The sequence below is a fragment of the Podarcis vaucheri genome, assembly GCF_965113315.1.
Source record: "Podarcis vaucheri genome assembly, chromosome: 1".
In the NCBI taxonomy this organism is placed as follows: domain Eukaryota; kingdom Metazoa; phylum Chordata; class Lepidosauria; order Squamata; family Lacertidae; genus Podarcis; species Podarcis vaucheri.
Genome location: NC_138759.1, coordinates 115,524,616 through 115,544,456, shown reverse-complemented (window position 1 = coordinate 115,544,456; position 19,841 = coordinate 115,524,616). Strand labels below are relative to the sequence as shown.

The window sequence follows — 19,841 nt, the reverse complement described above, 5'->3', positions numbered from 1 at the left end:
AGCACTTCCACTGTCCCACCCAGGGAAAGTATCACAGCACACATGTAGGCTCAACTGAACAGAGAGCCAGTGGCGTAGCGTGGGTTGTCAGCACCCGGGGCAAGGCAAGTAATTTGTGCCCCCTAACTCGTGGATTTGCGCCCCCTAACACGTGGATTTGCGCACCCTCACCCCCAGATGTTGCGCCAGGTGCGGCCGGCCCCCCCTGCACCCCCCACGCTACGCCACTGCAGAGAGCCATGATTTGTGGACACCACCCATGTCTTCCCTCCCACATTTCAACGTCGCATTGAGGCTTTTTCACACATTACACCGAACAGAAGTGGAAGTTGTCCTTCTGCACATCTGTACAAATAACCCTCACTCCCCAAGAGTGCTCTCAAGTTGATGGGGAAAGGGATTTTGTGTCGGGAGAGACATGGAGATTAGCCGTGTGGACAGCAGATTTGCAGGACCCTGATAAAGCAAGAACTACCCATAAACCTCCATTCAGCAGCTGCATTTCATTAATGCCCTGGCTCTTTGACACATGAAGGATAGAGTTCACTTGCATTCAGCGCCTCTAAAGTTTTGCTGTTTTCTTCAATCTCCAGATATCTTTCTTGTTGCCTGTCTGGCTCTGTGGGCAGAAACAATCAAAGGACCATCCTCACCCCTCCAGCCATCATGTTGCTGTCATGACATGATCACGACACATCATGGCATTAACACGTCGCTGTCGCGACACATCAAGACGCTATTGCATCACTGCATTGTTAATATCTGCTCTCAAGACTGATAGCTCAATTGGTCGAGCATGAGACCCCTTAATCTCAAGTGCCACATTGGGCAAAAGATTCCTGCATTGCAGGGGGTTGGACCCTTGCGACCCCTTCCAAGGAGGAGGAGGAGGAGTTTGGACTTGATATCCCGCCTTTCACTCCCTTTAAGGGAGTGTTTCCTGCTTGGCAGGGGGCTGGACTCGATGGCCCTTGTGGTCTCTTCCAACTCTATGATTCTATGATTCTAAGGAGTCTCAAAGCGGCTAACATTCTCCTTTCCCTTCCTCCCCCACAACAAACACTCTGTGAGGTGAGTGGGGCTGAGAGACTTCAGAGAAGTGTGACTAGCCATGATCACCCAGCAGCTGCATGTGGAGGAGCGGGGAAGCGAACCCAGTTCCCCAGATTACGAGTCCACTGCTCTTAGCCACTACACCACACTGGCTCCCAACTCTACCATTCTATGATATTATAAGAAAAAGAAGAAATGATTAGATAAAATGTACTCACCATTGCCGGCGCCTCTACAGTTGCCATTATTAGACTCCATAGGGAAATCTGGCATGAATTGTTAAATATGTAAAGAAATGTTAGTATTTTTAATATTGGATTATGTCAACACAGCCACATCAAAACGCTCCAATTTTAATACACTAAATATTAGAAAATAACGAAGACTATATTAATGTGGGGGGGATGGAGGGGGCTCCCTATATGTAGACAATGGCTTAAAATCAGGGACCAAGCATATGATGCCAGGTCTCCTGGTGGCCAATGGAGTTGGCAGCACACTTTTGGGTGCTGCTATTGACAACTGGGCAGCCTAGCTTGTGTGCAGAGCCATTCTTTTTAACAGAAGCAAGAAAAAGATGAGGTGTTAAAAAGCTGAAGCAAACCTATTTGTTTTTAAACACGTATCCGTGACTTATGGCAGTGGTGAGCATGCCCTCTATCTCCCACCACACACATGGAGAAATGCTTATGTAGGTAAGGTCAGTTCCAGCAGTCTGTCTACTCCTTTTTGGAAGCAGGTGACCAGGGCCTGTTTATTTCGGAATTTACACAGGTGAGCTTTGGCTCTCAACACCAGCGACCAAAAATCACAAAACAGTATTCAAAACCAACCAACCTAGGGCTATCAGCCAGCTAAAACATGTTCATTAATCAACTTTCATTTAAATGGCAAATCACCCCATCAAGTAAGTTTAAATATATCTGCATATCACAAAAATACAAGCGTCTTCTTTGAGATCCTAAAGTCTAAGTTGCCGTGTGCAGCACAATTAGTCAAAGGTTTCCTCTCATTGCTAGAAGAAAGGACCATTCTTGATATTTTCAGTTTCCTTCCCTATGACAACAGTACATCAGAACCAAAATAGACCCAAAAACAAACTTTGCTACCCTATTAGTTGAAATGTTCATTTACGATTAAAATTGCACACCAGTTAATCAAATAAAGCTTTTGTTGCACTGTCTGTTGGTCAGTGAATTAGATGTTGAAGCTGCACGTAACAAAATCGTTAACTTGTTGCAGATTATCTGATATAAATGGGTAAAAGACACAATGCCACATTTCAATTTTTTCCCTAAAGTATTTCAGGAAGTATTCTGCTTAGGGAAAAGTATGCTACTTAATGTATTCCACATTTACAATGCAGCCACTGTTTACAGTGTTTCAGCATGTGAGATATAGATATATATTTTTACTATTATATCTACTAAGGGAGGAATTCAGTATTGTGCAATGGCAATCATTCTATCAGGACAAGAATTTCAAATTGCCAGCAAGAACAACCCCTCCTCTACTCTCCCCCATGCACTATTCTAGGGGTTCTCCTGAACTCCCCCGAGCCATTTGTGGGGGCACAAAGGGTTGAGAGGGGGGAAACCCAATTGTGCAAGCAGAGGTCCTTGCACAGGACTTCGGCTGATGGACTTGTTAGTTGAATTTTGCCCTAGATGTTTTGGAAAGTTGTTTGTTCACTATGCATTTGGACACCTAAAGAGCTCATCACCCAAATGTGTACACTGGTTCCTGAGATCAAGGAGCAAGTTTCCATCTAAGCTTGGATACAATTGGATACAATTGAAAGAAAAGAATTGACTGAACTTTTCCAGTGGCGGACCTTGGGGTCTCAAATTTAAGTGATGCCCCCTTGCCTCCCGCCTTCCATTCCACATCATAGTTGTGGTGCCCCCAAAGCTCTGCACCCAGTGTGACCGAACGGGTCATGCTCCCTTAAATCTGCCCCTGACTTTTCAAAAATGCACTGATTTTTCGTAGAATTCCCAAGCAATGAGGCTGCTTGAACATGCGTATGCGTGTATATTGCACTTTGCCTAAAACTCGGAATCAGCAGCCAGAGCATTAACTGCTACATTAGTAAAGACTGAGCATGAGAAAAGAAAAAAGTAGAGAGAAAAACAAAAGCATCACCGGATTCAGAAGTCTCAAGTGGCTCTCAAGGGCAGCAGCACTGCATCCTGTTTGAGCATCTGCTAGCCCAGTCCTCGCCGTCAACACTGCCGGGTGCACTCATGTGGGGCGCTGAGCGTTCGGGGAGCCTGTGCTCCAGCCCAGCCCTCACCCACTGGAGCCCAGTGGGGCTGTGCTGCACAGCCTGCTGGCCCACCCACCCACACAGGGAGGAGTCCAGCTGGCCAATGTGGCTCTTGGTAGGTGAATCCCCCCCCCCATCCCCAATGGGCGGTCATTCAGCGAGGGAGCTGGAGACGGGGCGGTGAGGCTAGGCCAGGCTCTGGGGCCCAGAGACTTGGAACAGGCAGGGTGGAACAGAGATCCCTGTATAGGGGCACCTAGCTTGTGCCCCCTAAAAATCGAGCACCCAAGGCTATGGCCCCCCCTGGCCCTCCCCACGCTATGCCCCTGCTCAAGGGTTTCAGGTCTTGCCCAGCCCCAGCTGGGGCTGGCAGGGTTTGAACCAAGGGCCTTTTTGCACACAAAACATGCGCCATGACGCTGAGCTGTGCCCTCCTCAGGAAACTCATGAACCAACGATATGGTGGCCCCTAACCAATGTAAGCTGTATGATTATTATTTTTCTTCCTCCAGTCCTTTACCTCATAATGTAGCGGTAAATGCCAGACTCATGTAATGAGCCCCTGGGACTGTGGCCTCATCTGGCATCACACACTGCTCTCCCAGATTCTGCCAATGCTGAATGATACATCGGATGTGCCCATCAGGCTGACCAGGATTTGTGGCCAAAAATGCTTATACACTGATCTCCTTCCTCTAGGCACTTCAGCCTACATCTCAAGTGGAATGCGGGTGTCACTGTGGTCTAAACCACTGAGCCTCTTGGGCTTGCCGATCAGAAGGTTGGCGGTTCAAATCCCCATGATGGAGTGAGCTCCCATTGCTTTGTCCCAGCTCCTGCCAATGTAGCAGTTCAAAAGCACGCCAGTGCAAGTAGATAATTAGGTACTGCTGTGGCGGGAAGGTAAACGGCGTTTCCGTGCACTCTGGTTTCTGTCACGGTGTCCCGTTGCACCAGAAGCAGTTTAGTCATGCTGGCCACATGACCCAGAAAGCTGTCTGTGGACAAACGCCAGCTCCCTTAGTCTGAAAGCGAAATGAGCACCGCACCCCATAGTCCCCTTTGGCTGGACTTAACCATCTGGGGTCCTATACCTTTACCTTTCACCTTTACACCCCTGGTTACTCTGTGCAGACAACATTCTCAACTCCAGAAACCAGATCCAAATTAGCAACTAACTAGAATAGAAATGTTTTATTCTACTTTTAGAAGGCAGAATTATATTCCTTGGGGGAAAGTGGGTGGAGTGGGAGACAGAGAGAGAGAGAGAGATGACTTCTACATAGTGGCTGGCGTGTTTGTTTAATTTTTTTAATCAGAATTTAGAATGTCATCATGTTCCCATTCAGTGAAAGAAAGTCTTCATGGATTTCAGGCTGGAATCATTCAATGAAACTATTGTGCTCCTTCTGGTCCTTCGTAATAGGTAACTTTGGGGCAATTTGACAGAAAACGACTTCTCTGCGCTTTTGAATGCGACTGCTCTTAAATGGCTGCAGGCTCTGCCAAGGCTGGTTTCAGTGCAGATCTTGTTTTTCAGGAGCACTGGGAAGCATCTCCACATGACGGGAGGAAGATGTTTGCAAAAACCTCAATATGAGACATTCACTAGCTCCCTCCTTGCTTGGGCACTCAAAACCACTTGCGCTGAAACCTTCCCAGCAGGTATCAGCCCAAGACAGCTGCAACAACAGTCTGTACTCTGTCTACAGACAGACCCGGGGAGTTAGGTTTAGAATGGCTGGAGCTTGAAGAGCAGATGTCAAAGTACAAGGCAAAGAGAGAAGGAGGAGTTGGAATTAGACTGAGGAGGGAGATGGGGACCAAGTAAAGCTGCTCTCCTGAGCCAAAAGCAGAGAAACGGTGGACGTTTTGACAAATCAGCAATGACTGATGTTTTAAATGGGTCTGAATCCAACACGGCAGGATATCAGGGGTAGCAAACATGGTGGCCCTCTGACTGTTGCTGTTTTTATGGCTCTGTTCTATTGTTTCCATGTTTGTATTCATGCACGCTACTTGGTGATTTTGAGGTTTATAAATGATTTTATATAAAATAAAAACTTAAAAACATCTTTAACCAATAGACAGGTTGGCTGGGGCTCAGGGAAATTGGTGCATAGCTGTCAACATTTCCCTTTCATTAAGGGAAATTCCCTTATTCCAAATAGGATTCCTCACAAGAAAAGGGAAAAGTTGACAGCTATGAATTGGTGTTGAACAACATCCAGAGGACACCTAGCTGGTTATCCCTGATATAAGCTATGCAAGAGCAAACTAGCGTGGAGCCAACAGGCATTTTGCACTTCAAGGGGGCAGAGAACGAAGTATCACAATGAAGGCACGAGCTGTAAAAGGACCAGCTGTAGAAGGACAACCCTCATCCACAACTTCTGCTTTTTTTGACTCTTCCCATCTGTGCTGCTCCTTTTCATCACCTGACCATATGAAGGCCCACATTATATGTGCTCATCCCAAATGCCTTCATGTGTCTATTCCACATGTCCCTGGGGCCTTTCAGAGCCCTGTATTTGCAAGATCTGCATGCAGTCTGGAAGGTCCCCCCCCCGCCCCTTGATTCAGAAGATCTCTCATCCCTGTTGAATTAAGAAGCCTGTTTAAAAACACAAAAACAAAACACCATGTACAGCTTTGGAAAATGGAAAAGATGAATATCTGAAGGTGGGCCCAAAATAGTTAGCAGCCTTCTTTACTAGCTATGAAAAAGGCCGGATACACTGGACTGATCCTGCAAAACTCAACAGATTTCTCAAAGCCTTACAGTGACAATCACCATCATAAATATACGACCTCATTATTGCTTTGACAATTAAAAAGGTTGATAATCTTTCCGCCACAACAAAGCTTGGTCAAATTAATCTGCATGTCTTCAACCCCATAAATTTTTATTGCCCACTTTTGTAATTTAATCCCAGTGCTTTCTTTTCCGGTGCCATCCTTCCACCATCTAGGGAGAACCTTTTTGCTGGAAGAGCCAGTGAAATCAAAGGATGCCAATGCTGCCACCACCAAAAGACAAGGAAGCAGAGGGTGGATGCCATTCCTTTGATAGAGAGGGACATCAAGATGGTTAATCCGATTGAATTGCATCTGATGGCAAGATCTTAGGAGACTGCTCTGCTGTGAGAGATCAGAGGGAAGCGAGAATTCTGCGTGAGAGAAGTGAGAATTCTGCAAGAGATCAGAGGGAAGTGAGAATTCTGTGTGAGAGAAGTGAGCATTCTGCAAGAGATCAGAGGGAAGTGAGAATTCTGCGTGAGAGAAGTGAGCATTCTGCAAGAGATCAGAGGGAAGCGAGAATTCTGTGTGAGAGAAGTGAGAATTCTGCAAGAGATCAGAGGGAAGTGAGAATTCTTGCCCATCCCATTGCTACTGTTCCTGCCATAGTAACACAACAGTCATGCCTGTCAATGTCTGCTCTTGCGGCATCAACATCACAGCCACCAAGTGCAGGAAGTTATACAGAAAAGTGAGACTGGGTTGCATGAAGAAGACGTTTCCTTCCTTTGGGACAATCCTGACTCTGGGTCTTCACAGTGCAACTCACGGGGCTTCTGCCCTGAGCCACATTGTGCTAGTGGGAAATAAAGTCATCTCGATTTATGCAGCAGTTGTGGGAGGATGGAGATTAGAACCTTCCCAGGTGATTTGCTCCCCAAATTAACTGCGCAGATACATCCTTGAGTTTAGCACTTTGGTTACAGGAAATTTACGTGATTTCCCCTAGAAATCCAACAGGACTTCCCTCTCAGCTAGCACATCAATGGCAATACTAGGTTTTACTTTACTTAATTGTTGAATTCCTATCAAGCTATTTTTCCAAGGAGCTCAGCACAGTGCCCCTTTTAGAATCACAACAACCCTGTAAGAAGATAGCTGACAGATAGTGATTGGTCCATGGACACCACATGGTTGAGCAGTCCTAATCTGACACTCTAACCATTTCACCATACTGGCTCTCAGCAGGAGAGGTTGCATAGGTTTATTTGATGCCTACTTGTTTGATAGTACTCATAGCGCAATTTCTTATAAGCAGCACAACTCCTTGTTCCACAAAATAGCACTTACTCCTCTCCCCTATAGCAATGTTTGACCTTTTTAAAACAACAACACCATTTTCCCTGTTTTGTTTCTTTGCTTAATTCTGCAAATTACTTCCCCGTTTCCAGCACTGGTCTTTAATAAAATTAATTATTATTATTATTATTATTATTATTATTATTATTATTATTATTATTATTTCCCCCTGAAGTAAGGCTACAGGTCTCTCCTTCCCACAATGTATAAAAAGGGGATGGGGTTTCATGCCATTGAGACGCTAACAAAAATAAACTATTCTAGGATTTTGCCACCATTAGCTCAAGGGTCAAACAAGATGTTGCATGAAACTTGCACAATTCAACCCCAGCCACCTTTTCTTTTTCTTTACAATCAGTCCTGCTTGGAATGGTGAGAAGCAGAGAAATCACAAGGGGGGAGGGAGAGTACTTAACCCCTTCCTGCATGCCCTCACCATATTTCTGTTTCAAATTACCCCTCCCCCAACTGTTTTTTGTTTGTTTGTTTTGCCCCTGGCGGGGTTCGAAAAGGCTTCTGGGGAGCATTATATGTATTTATAGTTAACATCCGTTTCAGCCCTCTAAGCAGTAGGTTAATAATTGGTGATGAAAAGCCACCTTTGGATTCCATAGACATTCTGTTTTGAGTCTATCTAACAGTCTGAGATGGACGCGGGTGGTGCTGTGGGTAAAACCTCAGCGCCTAGGACTTGCCGATCGCATGGTCGGCGGTTCGAATCCCCGCGGCAGGGTGTGCTCCCGTCGTTCAGTCCCAGCACCTGCCAACCTAGCAGTTCAAAAGCACCCCCAAGTGCAAGTAGATAAATAGGTACCGCTTACCAGCGGAAAGGTAAACGGCGTTCCGTGTGCTGCACTGGCTCGCCAGATGCAGCTTGTCACGCTGGCCACATGACCCAGAAGTGTCTGCGGACAGCGCTGGCTCTCAGCCTATAGAGTGAGATGAGCGCACAACCCTAGAGTCTGGTAAGACTGGCCCGTATGGGCAGGGGTACCTTTACCTTTACCTTAACAGTCTGTGAGCTTAGATCCTCAATGATTTCCTGAGTTTAGGAAAGGATTTGAGACTAGAGAAAACAGCAGGAAGGGGCGAGCTGGGAACAGAACGTGACAAGATATGGAAGTGCTGTGACTTCTTGGGTGCAACCACTTCAACCTGCAAACAGAAGCAGTCTTTGGGAATTCTTGTAATCTGGGAATTTTAGACATGTGTGGTGGGGCTGGTGCAGGAATGAGCCCATCAGCTCCAACCCCCAGCTCTGCCACCACTGTGAGTTGAAGGTCCACCACTAGAAGTGAGGAGTCTGCTTCTACCCATGTAGACTCACCACATGGTGCAAAACCCTGATTTCTGCAAGTTCTGCAGCACTTGCGACACCTCCAGGAGCAGAGGAGGCTTCCCATGTCTCAAACTCCTGGAGGACAGCAAGGACCCCACCAAGACAACACGAGGAATTCCCTGATCAGAAATAAAAACTCCTGAAGAGGGCTAGAGAGTCACATTTGTTAAGGATCCCCCACAATGTAAAGCAAAGATAAGGGAATATCGAATTTGGCCCAGGAGTCTGTTCCCCCCCCCCCAAATCACATGTGTTGTCAGTTGTGGAGCAGGTAAAAGGCAATGGCTGCAAAGAAGCAACTGGGAGCCTCAGAGTGTGCTCCAAACTTTTCCTTTTAAACTTGGTGCTAAATGGAACCGGTTGCTGTGAAAAGCAGGCGTTGCCATCAGCTGACCAGCAGCTGCTGGGTCCAGCTACAGGGATCTTCCTCTGTAGTGGGTCTTGCATTCAAGGTGGGCTGCAAAAAGAAACACTTAATCCAGTGGTTTTCAACCGGTGTGCAATGGCACCCTGGGGTGCCTTGAGTGATGGTCAGGGGTGCTGTGGGCAACACTGGCCTCTGTCCCTCTTTCTTTCCTTCCCTCCCTCCTCTGATGCCCTCTCATGCTTCTTTTTCCATCAGGCCACTAAGGCTGGGGGGCATCATCTTCCCAGGCCCCTTGGCATGAGGAGGCACCTCTCTTTGGGGTGAGGCGGCAGCTCAGAGACCAGGGACAGTGGTAGCAGCTGCCCAGAGGACTCTTAAGGAGAGGAGAGGAGCCTGAGGGAATGCTCCGCAAGGGAGGGTGTTCAAAGAGGGGTGAGGAGCTGCTGGTTCTGCAGGCAAGAGCTGACGTAACTGGGCTCCTGAGCCCCACAGGGGTGCCAGAGAAAGAAAGTAGTTGCTCAAAGCGCCATGGGCTCAAAAAGGTTGAAACCCTCTGTCTTAATCTAATGCAGGCATAGGCAAACTCGGCCCTCCAGATGTTTTGGGACTACAACTCCCATCATCCCTAGCTAACAGGACCAATGGTCAGGGATGATGGGAATTGTAGTCTCAAAATATCTGGAGGGCTGAGTTTGCCTATGCCTGATCTAATGTCATGGTAAAGCCAGGTGACTGACAGATAGGCAGCCCGGGCCATATGTAAAAAGTGGCCCAAAGATGGGGGGGGGACGTGTCAGGATCTTGCCCACCAGCCAGATCCAATTTCCTATGCCTGACGTAGAACAAACCCCCACATAGAAAAACCTGCACAATGAAAAATCTAGCACTTTCTCCCCTTGGCATCTAGTATTCTATACGAAGGGAAATTGTTTGCTGTTCACTATAAGAGGGCATTCAGTTATATGATCCCCATGATGTGGTCTGAAGTGAGTCAGTCTAAGAACAATTTTGCCATGTGATTTCTGTCAACTCGATCCTAGAGAGAAAGTACAAGGAATGTATGGGCATCAAAAGGAATGAGACTGAACATTGACTACAAGTGATGAAGACTGCTAGGTGTTCTTTATTCTGAGGGACATCGATTTGTCTGGCTATATACTGGTAGTATTAGACAGGACATCTAGAGCTGGAAAATGTGTGGGAAAGGGTAGTGAAAATGATCAAGGGGTTAGTTAGAGTGCATTCCCTATGCAGGAGGGCTTTTATAAGAGAGATTTAGTTCATGATTGATGCTGTGCTATATGGCCCCTTGATCTAACCCCAAAAGTTCTTTCCACAGAATATAATGGAAACCCCACTCCTGAAAAGATTTGCCCGTGCTGGCCCAGGATTTGAGATTCGCTGGGGAGGCCTGCTCCTGGCCCCACCAACAGCAGAAGCCCATTGCATGGAGACACGAGGGCAGGGCCTTCTTTGTGATGGCCCTGTTTCCTTCTACCTGTGAATTCCCCGCCCCCTGGAGGCGTGGTTGTTGCCTGCATTAACTCAGTTTCCGGCAGCATCTATAGACACTTCTTTTCACTCAAGGCTTTGGGGAGAGGCTGATAGGTTTTAGGAACAGGTGAACTGTATTGGTGTGATGTTTGCAATACTGTTTTAAAGCAACAGCTGGGGTTTTAAACGTCTTTTGCTGGACGTGTTGTTTTTAATCACCTTTTGTAAACCACCTCTTTCAAAATTGAACAAATCAACTGCTTAAAGAAGCAAACTTTCAACCTTTGGAACGAATAAGTGACATCCCTGAATAACAACCTTCGGTGATAACACAGATGGAAGGAGAGAACGTGAGGAACTAAAGGAGGATGGCTGACTTCTTACCGTATTTTTTGCTCTATAAGACTCACTTTTTCCCTCCTAAAAAGTAAGGGGAAATGTGTGTGCGTCTTATGGAGTGAATGCAGGCTGCGCAGCTATCCCAGAAGCCAGAACAGCAAGAGGGATTGCTGCTTTCACTGCGCAGAGATCCCTCTTGCTGTTCTGGCTTCTGAGATTCAGAATATTTTTTTTCTTGTTTTGCTCCTCCAAAAACTAGGTGCGTCTTGTGGTCTGGTGCGTCTTATAGAGCGAGAAATACGGTAATCATTTGAAACCAGAGAGGCTGTGTTGTTGGCTGGTGCCCATAGGGAGTAGTAGGCCAAAGGCTGGGAACCTAACAGTAGATGGCACCAGAGTCAACTGTCCCCATCCTCCTCCCTGCTGAGTTCTACAAGGGCAACACTGAGATTAAGGAGGAAGGGAATCTGACAACCAGGGCCACTACCCTGCCAGCAGGAAGGTGCAGGCTGGGTGAGGCAGGCTGAAAGGTTGGTGGGGCAGTGCCCCACCAGCACAGATGCAGAGGGGGAATGAGTATGGAACAGTATGAGCAAGGACTGTCTCAGGTGATGAAAGCCGGAGGGTTTCAGAAATATTGAGAGCTGTGGTTTGCCAAAATCAGGTAAGGTGAGCAGCAATGGTTATAAACAGGAGGTGGACATCTATGATGCAGCCATCTCAGAACAGGAAGCTACACATTCCAGGGGACCAGAAGAAGATCAAGAGCACTGGGGGAGCAGATGAGGAAAGATGGCTGATTCCACAGTGCTTTTGGCTTGAGTGTTCTGGGATCAAATTGGATTACTGAAAGGGGAGGGAGAAATCTGAAATGGGCAAGGTTAGCAGGCCTCACTGAGATTTTTTGTTGTTGGAATTGCGCAACAAGCTGTTTAAATTTTGGGTAAGTGGACATGGAAACTGGAAGGATTGGCCTGGCTTACTTTGAATGAAGGAGAGTGATGGCTAAGTGGAGAGGGGGAAATATGCAAATAGTGGATGCTGGAAGGATGCAGTAAGACAAGCTTCTGCCCAGGTGTGGACCCAGAAAAACTTGAGCGTATCATCATCATCATCACTTTTAATTTGTATACTGCCTTTCTATTCCACAATACTCAAGGCGGTATTGGTTAGATGATCCTAGGAGAGGATTAGGGGGCTTCAGAAACTTCAAGATCTGCTGCAGGATCATGCAGCACAAGGGATCCTGTTTCTCTTCCAGATTCGTGCTGGAATGCCAACTCCCATCCTCCTGGACCACTGGCCACGCTGGTTGGGGCTGATAGGAGTTGGAGGGCGCCTCTGATGGGAGTTGCTGGGGAAGGGAGTGCCAGAGTTTAAGGTAGGGGGCAGAGATCATGGGGGCGTCTTGGAAGTGTGTGTGAGTGTGTTCTGGGAGGTGGGGTGGATGGGGGGGGGAGGTCAGGCCGGCGGGGCGGAAATGGCAGTGGCGTCGGGCGCGTCACTCACCGGATCCCTCGGCCGTGACGATGGCCTCCGGGGAGATGCAGACGCCTCGGTCGTAGACGGGCAGCTCTTCGCAGGCCAGGCTCTCGGGCCACGCGTGGCCGTACTTGACGAGGACGGGCTCGCAGCCGGCGCGGGCCCTCTCGCAGACGGATTTGCAGGGCTTGATGGGCTCGTGCTGGAAGTCGATGGTGCAGATGGGCGCGTACATGGCGCACAGGAAGAAGAGCAGGTCGGCGCTGCAGTGGATGCCCAGCAAGCCCTCGAACTGCTCCATGGCCAGGATGGCGTTGGCCTGCGTGCTGTGGTGCAGGTGGTTGGGCATCTTGGTCATGTTCCAGGGCAACGACTTGCACAGCGGGATGCGCACAGGCTCGCACGACGCGCCCGCGGCCGGCGGCGGCGCCCAGCTCGCCAACAGCCCGCCCAGGGCGGCCAGCAAGGCGGGCGGCGGCAGCAGCAGCGCCACCATCGCCCTCGCTGAGGAGGAGCCCGACGGCGGAGACGTCCGCGGCGGCGCCCCCCTCCGGGGCAAGACCCTCGCGCCGCCGAGAGAGCTCTCCTTCCTGACCCCGCGCGGCGGAGGGACTCCTCCGGGGTCCGCCCCCTTCTCTCTCTCGGGGACCAGGTCGACCCCTCTTGGAAAAGTCCGGGTTGAGGTAGGGGGGGGTGTGGAAATCGGAGGGAACTGGCTGGTACAAGGGGTGGGCGCTCCTCTTCTCTACATCGGGAAGGAAGGCGACTTTGGAGAGGCGCGCCGAGGGACTTGGAGACGTCGCCCAAGAAAAAGTTTTGGAGGAGAGAGAAATCGCGCTGCTGGTCGATCTCGGCTCGGGCTGCTGGCTGCACAGGCGAGACCGGCTTCGCTTGTGTGCGGCTGGTGGAATCAGCCCCCTTTTTCACTTTCCACCTCCTAGCCAAGGAGCCCCGGCTCCTCCTCTTTCTGCGCCGCGCGCTCCTGGTCCCACCCCTCTCCGCCGCCTCTCTGTTCCTTTGCAAGGGAGGAAAGAGGTTGTTGGGGGGTGGAAGACGAGAAGGAGCGAGGAACTGCATGACCTGAGGCTCGCATCCGCTCCCATCAGTTATAAGTCACTGTTTGTCGTCTCCCACCCCTGGCTCTTCTGCTTATCCCCTTGGAAAGTTGCAGGCGCGCGCTCCTCTCCCATCTGCCGCTTTCTCGTTTCTGCCTCCGGCTGCCAGAAAATAAAATAAAGGTGATCCTTGTGAAGGGATTGGGTCTCCGAGGTGGCGGACGGGACACCCACGCCGTCGAAGGAGCATAAATCTAAAAGGCGGGGGGGGGGGGCAGAGAACAGGCTGGATTTCCAAAAACCATTTTTTTACTTTAAAAAGCAGCAGCGCGTGCTCGCGCGCGCTTTCCTTTCCCCATAAATATCCCTAATGAAAAACAACGACGGCGAGGTGTTGATCTCCATCTCTGCTTAAACAATCCTGTTTGAACTTTCTGTTTTCTTTCTCCAGCAACTGAAATAAAGGGAGCTCTCTCTTTCTCTCTTTCTGGCTTAAGTCTGCCGCAGCTGCCCTCTCTGCAAGAAAAGAGGCTTTTCATTGTCCTGGCTGTATCCCCGCTTTTCCACCCCCCACCCCACCCCCATAAATATCTCTGGGAAAACTTGCTCCGCAGTGGCCAAAGGAAGCTCTTTCCACGTGGATCCAGATGCATTTAATCTAGGGGAGAAAATAGAAAGCAGATCTTCGCTCACCAGCAGCAATTCACCCCAGCCCACCCCCAGCCCTCTTTCCAGCTTCCAGCTAATCTCCTTTTCAGGGCATGGCAGAGAATGCAATGACCTAGAGGGGCACCAGTGTCCCGCTCCATGGCAGAGATACACACACACACACACACACACACACACACACACACACACACACACACCCGAGGCGGAGCGGTTGGGGGAGCAGTTTGAAACTATTCATCGGAGGGCGGCAGAACTCTCCGGGAGAGACAACATAACAGGAAATCACCTTTGCTCTCTCTCCCCTTAAAATATGCCTTTGTTTTCTGCCGGTTCTTTCTCTCCCAGCTGATCCGGCCCAGAGGAAACTGATACCCTCTGCTCTCCCTCTGCCGCGTCTTTCCCAAAGCGCCCACGATAATACACAGTGCGCATTGATTTGACTTGCAGGGAAAAGTTAGAAGGGGATGGAAGGATGGATAGATAGAAAAATGTAGATAGTTCTGCTTCCCTTGAGATGTGCAAGAAGAGTTCCTAGCTGCTGGCATGGGCATAGCAGGGGCGGGCAGCTGCCCCCCTAAATCAAGTAAATAAATAAAAATACGTTTTGTTATTGATATTTTATTGCGAAATTTTCAATTATAAAGTGATACAAAGAGTGTGTAAAGGGGGGAAATATATAAGAATATATATTAAAAATATCCTAACCCATACATTCTTTATTATGTTATCATATTATCAATCCGCTCACTGGAAGGACAGCTCGTGAAGCTGAGGCTCCAATACTTTGGCCACCTCATGAGAAGAGAAGACTCCCTGGAAAAGACCCTGATGTTGGGGGAAATGGAGGGCACAAGGAGAAGGGGACGACAGAGGATGAGATGGTTGGACAGTGTTCTTGAAGCTACAAACATGAGTCTGACCAAACTGCGGGAGGCAATGGAAGGCAGGAGTGCCTGGTGTGCTCTGGTCCATGGGGTCATGAAGAGTTGGACACGACTAAACGACTAAACAACAACAACAAATTATCAATGCACTGATTCAAGGAAATAATTTCTTTATTCTTCCAGTTCCAGGCCTGATATTGATGAACTGGAACCGGAATAAATAAAAATACTTAAAAAAACTGACTATTTGCATTGCAGGTAACTCAGTTCTCTCCCCCAACATAAAACCAGCCACCCCACTAAAATAAATCCTGGCTACGCCCATGACTGCTGGTGGGGAAGATCATTAACAGGGACAAGGAAAATTAAGCTGCACCCTACATTGAAAGCTCTGTTACACCACTTTAACAGTCATGGCTTCCCCCAAAGCATCAAGGGGGCTGTAGCTTGTTAAAGAGCACAGTTAGGAAGGAGATCCCCTCTTCCCGTGTCAGAGCTACAATTCCCAGAGTTCACAAGACTGAGTGTTAAGCCATTCCGAAAACTGTAGCTCTGTTAAGGGGAATAGGGCTCTCCTACAATTCCCATGACATGGGTGTTAAAGTAGCACAACAGTTCTTTAAAAGTTTGGTGCAGATGTGGCCTTTAATATATTGAATTAAATTACTGTGCCATTCATATATTAAATTGCATAAATTTGGGCACAAATAAGACAAGGTTTTTGTTGTTGTTTAAGGCATACTGTTGTTTTTTAAGAGAAGACTCAGGTATGCACTGCGTCAAGAACCATCTTTGAAGAGGCATATCAAGAATCTCCTGTGTGAGAAACAAGGAGGACTCCTCATGGATGGTACTTGCAATCCATAGTTTTTACTATGTGCTAATATTTTAAAAAATATTAATAATAACTGTTTTTAAAATGTATGTCCCAATTAATCCAAAGCACTTCTTTAGCTGATCAGAATGTTTTTTTGAGTGATTAATTTCACTTCTTAATCAACTAAAAAAAGCGCCAGCCCTATCATTTACACATTCTGAAACCATTTTATATACGGTAAATCAGAGAGTGAAGCAGCATTCAAGCCCACAGATTTCAGGAGCCTTAAAGACGCTTTACGTTGAGGGAGTTATTATATTGCTTTAAATGGACCTAGCTGATCTAATCATGGCTAGCTTTCAGTTTGCAAAGACCCTTGGTAAAATAAGCTTTGGTGTGTGTTCCCCTTCCCCCTCCCACCTTTTGCAGGTGAGTCTTTGTCAGATTTCTTAGAGGGAGCAGACAACACCGGTGCTCCGAACAGCACAGGACAACAGGGTGTGGAAGCTGCTATTGAAATTTCCCATAATGCCCCCATGTGGTGTCACACCAGTGCATGGTGGGAATATCTTTGAGCAAGTGTCAGTAGTTTGACCCAGGGGTGGCATGCTTATACTGGGCCTGGATCTGGTATTTTTCAGTCTTGTTTTGAAGGGATGAGATTGGCTTCATCTTCCCTTCACAAGCTTTCTGTGTTGCTTTCTGTAGTCCACCTCTCTATCGGCCAAGACTCAAACTGCAAACCTGGTTTCCAATTAGAGACTTACCGTGGGTTTTGCAGAGAACTTATGGCAAGTGGGAGGAAGACAGGACTGCAAGAAATCTGTCTGCGAATCCATTACAGATCTGCTAATACAAATGGTTGTAAAAACTCACCCCAGGCTGACACTTGGCAGGAATGTTTAAATCACAGCTCCGAAGAGAATGTTTTACTGGGATTCAACTTCCACAAACATCTGTTGATTTTGTGTGTGCGCGCGTGCGAAAACCAAACAGCCATCCCATCCCACATCAACAGCAAATCAGATGGGCATATTATAGATTGATATTATCCAAGGTTGTTTTTGAGGAGATGCAAGTTCACTGCCATCAAGTTCATGGTTGCTCCAGGATTTTTATCAGGCTCTGGATGTTAGCTAGTAAAGCTTTTCTGCTTTGCAATGCAGTAACAGTGTTGCCATATTTACAAAGTGTTTTTACATGTCTGAATATAAAGGGAATGGCCATAGAGCAGATGTGAGATACCTAGTTATCTCCCACTTGGACTACTGTGATGTGCTCTATGTGGGGCTACCTTTGAAGGTGATCCAGAAACTACAATTAATCCAGAATGTGGCAACTAGATTGGTGACTGGGAGTGGCCGCCGAGCCCATATAACACCGGTCCTGAAAGACTTACACTGGCTCCCAGTATGTTTCTGAGCACAATTAAGTGTTGGTGCTGACCTTAAAAGCCCTAATGGCCGCAGCCCAGTATACCTGAAGGAGCGTCTCCACCCCCATCGTTCTGCCCGGACACTGAGGTCCAGTGCCGAGGGCCTTCTGGTGGTTCTCTCACTGTGAGAAGTGAGGTTACAGGGAACCAGGCAGAGGGCCTTCTTGGTAGTGGTGCCCACCCTGTGGAACACCCTCCCATCAGATGTCAATGAATTAAACAACTATCTCTATCTGACTTTTAGAAGACATCTGAAGGCAGCCCTATTTAGGGAAGTTTAATTTCATGTTTTATGTTTTATGATGTTTTTAATACTTTGTTGGGAGCCACCCAGAGTGGCTGGGGAAACCCAGCCAGATGAGCAGGGTATAAATAATATGTTGTTGTTGTTGTTGTTGTTGTTGTTGTTGTTGTTGTTGTGTCTGATCTACAACCACCATCAATGATTAGGTCCTGCCTTCCACGTCCTTCCACCACCATGCATGGACACCTCAGTTAGGTGTGCGTATGCCCCAACAAAGTGGAGACAGAGGTAGGTGCAGGTGAGTGTGTTTGCAAACTTCCAAACTTTGCACGTCTGGAATGTGTGGTCTACTGTATAAAGGTAAGACTTAGATCCCTTGTTTCCCCAACTTTTGCCTGTGGCCCCACAATAAAAAAATTGCATTTGGCCCTCAAAGCATTGCCCATGGGAGAACGTTGGCTGGAAAAGGTTCTCCATTCCTGGTATATGGTTATGTCCTTAAAACTTACTCTGGAGTTGCACCTACACCAGATGAAATTCCTCAGCCTTAAAAAAAAGGGGAAAAAAGTATATTGGCTTCTAAATTGTGGTTAAATGGCTCTTTTCACCATGTAGATCAGCTCCTCGTGTATACTTAACCAATCTGTTTACCTTAGCCCCACAGTAAGTGCTTTCTACTAGCAGGGCAGAGTCAACACAGCTTAGGGACAGTGAAAATTTGTACTCTGGCTAACACCTCAGCAGTTTCTAAACAAACTTCAGCTCACCTTAATTATCTGTGGCTAGTACAGCAGGATAATTCATTCCACTTCGCCAGATGGTTATCTGTCTGCCGTGATACTGCAGTAAAAATCCCTTTTCTCAGTTTGACAATAATTCAACCCAAAGTGAGAACTGAGCAAAATTTTGCAGTATGTTTATTTGTAGAATTGCATTTCTCCATTTCCAGTACAGTGGTACCTTGGGTTAAGAACTTAATTCATTCTGGAGGTCTGTTCTTAACCTGAAACTGTTCTTAACCTGAGGTACCACTTTAGCTAATGGGGCCTCCTGCTGCCGCTGCATGATTTCTGTTCTCATCCTGAAGCAAAGTTCTTAACCCGAGGTACTATTTCTGGGTTACTGGAGTCTGTAACCTGAAGCGTCTGTAACCTGAAGAGTCTGTGACCCGAGGTACCACTGTAATATGTAGGCTCTTCACAGTCACCCACCTAAGGCCCAGAATAATTGTATTTAAATACATATGCAGACCCTCCAAGTGTCCCTATTTTCTAGGGACATCCCTGAGTTAGGGAAGCTGTTCCGGTTTCTGATTTGATCCTGGAATGTCACGTTTTTCCTTAGGATGTCCATATTTTCATTGGAAAAATATTGGATGGTGTGGAATTATCCGACCCCCCAAAGCCGTCTGAAGGCAATCTTGTATAGCGAAAGGTTGTTTTTTTAAAGTTTAATGTTTTATTCTGTTTTTATATATGTTGGAAGCCGCCCAGAGTGGCTGGGGCAACCCAGTAAGATGTGTGGAGTATAAATGGCAAAATTATCATCATGGAATGTGACGTCCCTGTTTTCATCAGGGAAATGTTGGAAGGTATGACAAATGTAGTTTTGTTTCCGTGTTCTTACGCAATTGTGTTGGCATTTGTGAACACCGCTCTCAGGGGGAGAGCAGCAAGCGCACATGTAGAGCTGTCTCCATGGTGTTTGTTCTGTGGCACAACCTCTTGGCACCTGTGCTAACGGTCCATGGGTTAAGGAGGCACAATACTTGCCTTGCCCCATGTGCTGGCAACCCTGATTTAATTTCACTGGCCTCGGGTGATCAGCGGAACCAAAGGCCCACGGGCCAGAAGTAGCCCGCGGAGGTCATTTGACCGGCCCACCATCCGCCCCTGAACTGAGCCGCCTGCTCGTGTTGCACTAAACTGGCACAGGGACTCGCTTCCGCAATGCTGAAAATCACGTTTGCGCATGCGCTGAAAATCGCAGGCGCGCTCACTCACACACGCGTGCGATCTGACCCATGGATAAACCTTGCTGACCCCTGCTTTTGTTGCTGACCTACGCCTGACTCAAACCTGCTTAGTTTCCACAAGGTGGCAGCATCAATTGACCTTGGACAACCTTTCTGGGTCCACAGGTAACATTTGAAAGCCAGAGGAAAATGTACTGGCCACTAAATAAACTCACACAATGCAACCAAGCACATACCACAACCTGTTCTATTGGTTGCATCAGGATTCTTCTTCCAAGGGGTCAGAGACAGGACACTGTGGATGCCAGAAAAAGCCTCTGT

At 47.6% G+C, this 19,841-nt stretch overlaps 1 protein-coding gene across 2 annotated transcripts in view; it reads right to left on the bottom strand.

Annotated features, from left to right (window-relative positions):
• The window catches only part of FRZB (frizzled related protein), a 33,897-nt gene extending 20,176 nt beyond the window's left edge, over window positions 1-13,721 (bottom strand). The window contains exons 1-2 of one of the 2 annotated variants that reach the window (XM_082201128.1): window positions 12,469-13,721; window positions 1,272-1,319 (exon numbers count right to left, since the gene is read on the bottom strand). In XM_082201128.1, the coding sequence (XP_082057254.1) occupies window positions 1,272-1,319; window positions 12,469-12,937 (517 nt within the window). In that variant the 5' untranslated portion in view covers window positions 12,938-13,721. The remainder of the gene's footprint in view (window positions 1-1,271; window positions 1,320-12,468) is intronic. The other variant, XM_082201129.1, reaches the window with a different exon arrangement.
• Window positions 13,722-19,841: the final 6,120 nt, after the last annotated feature.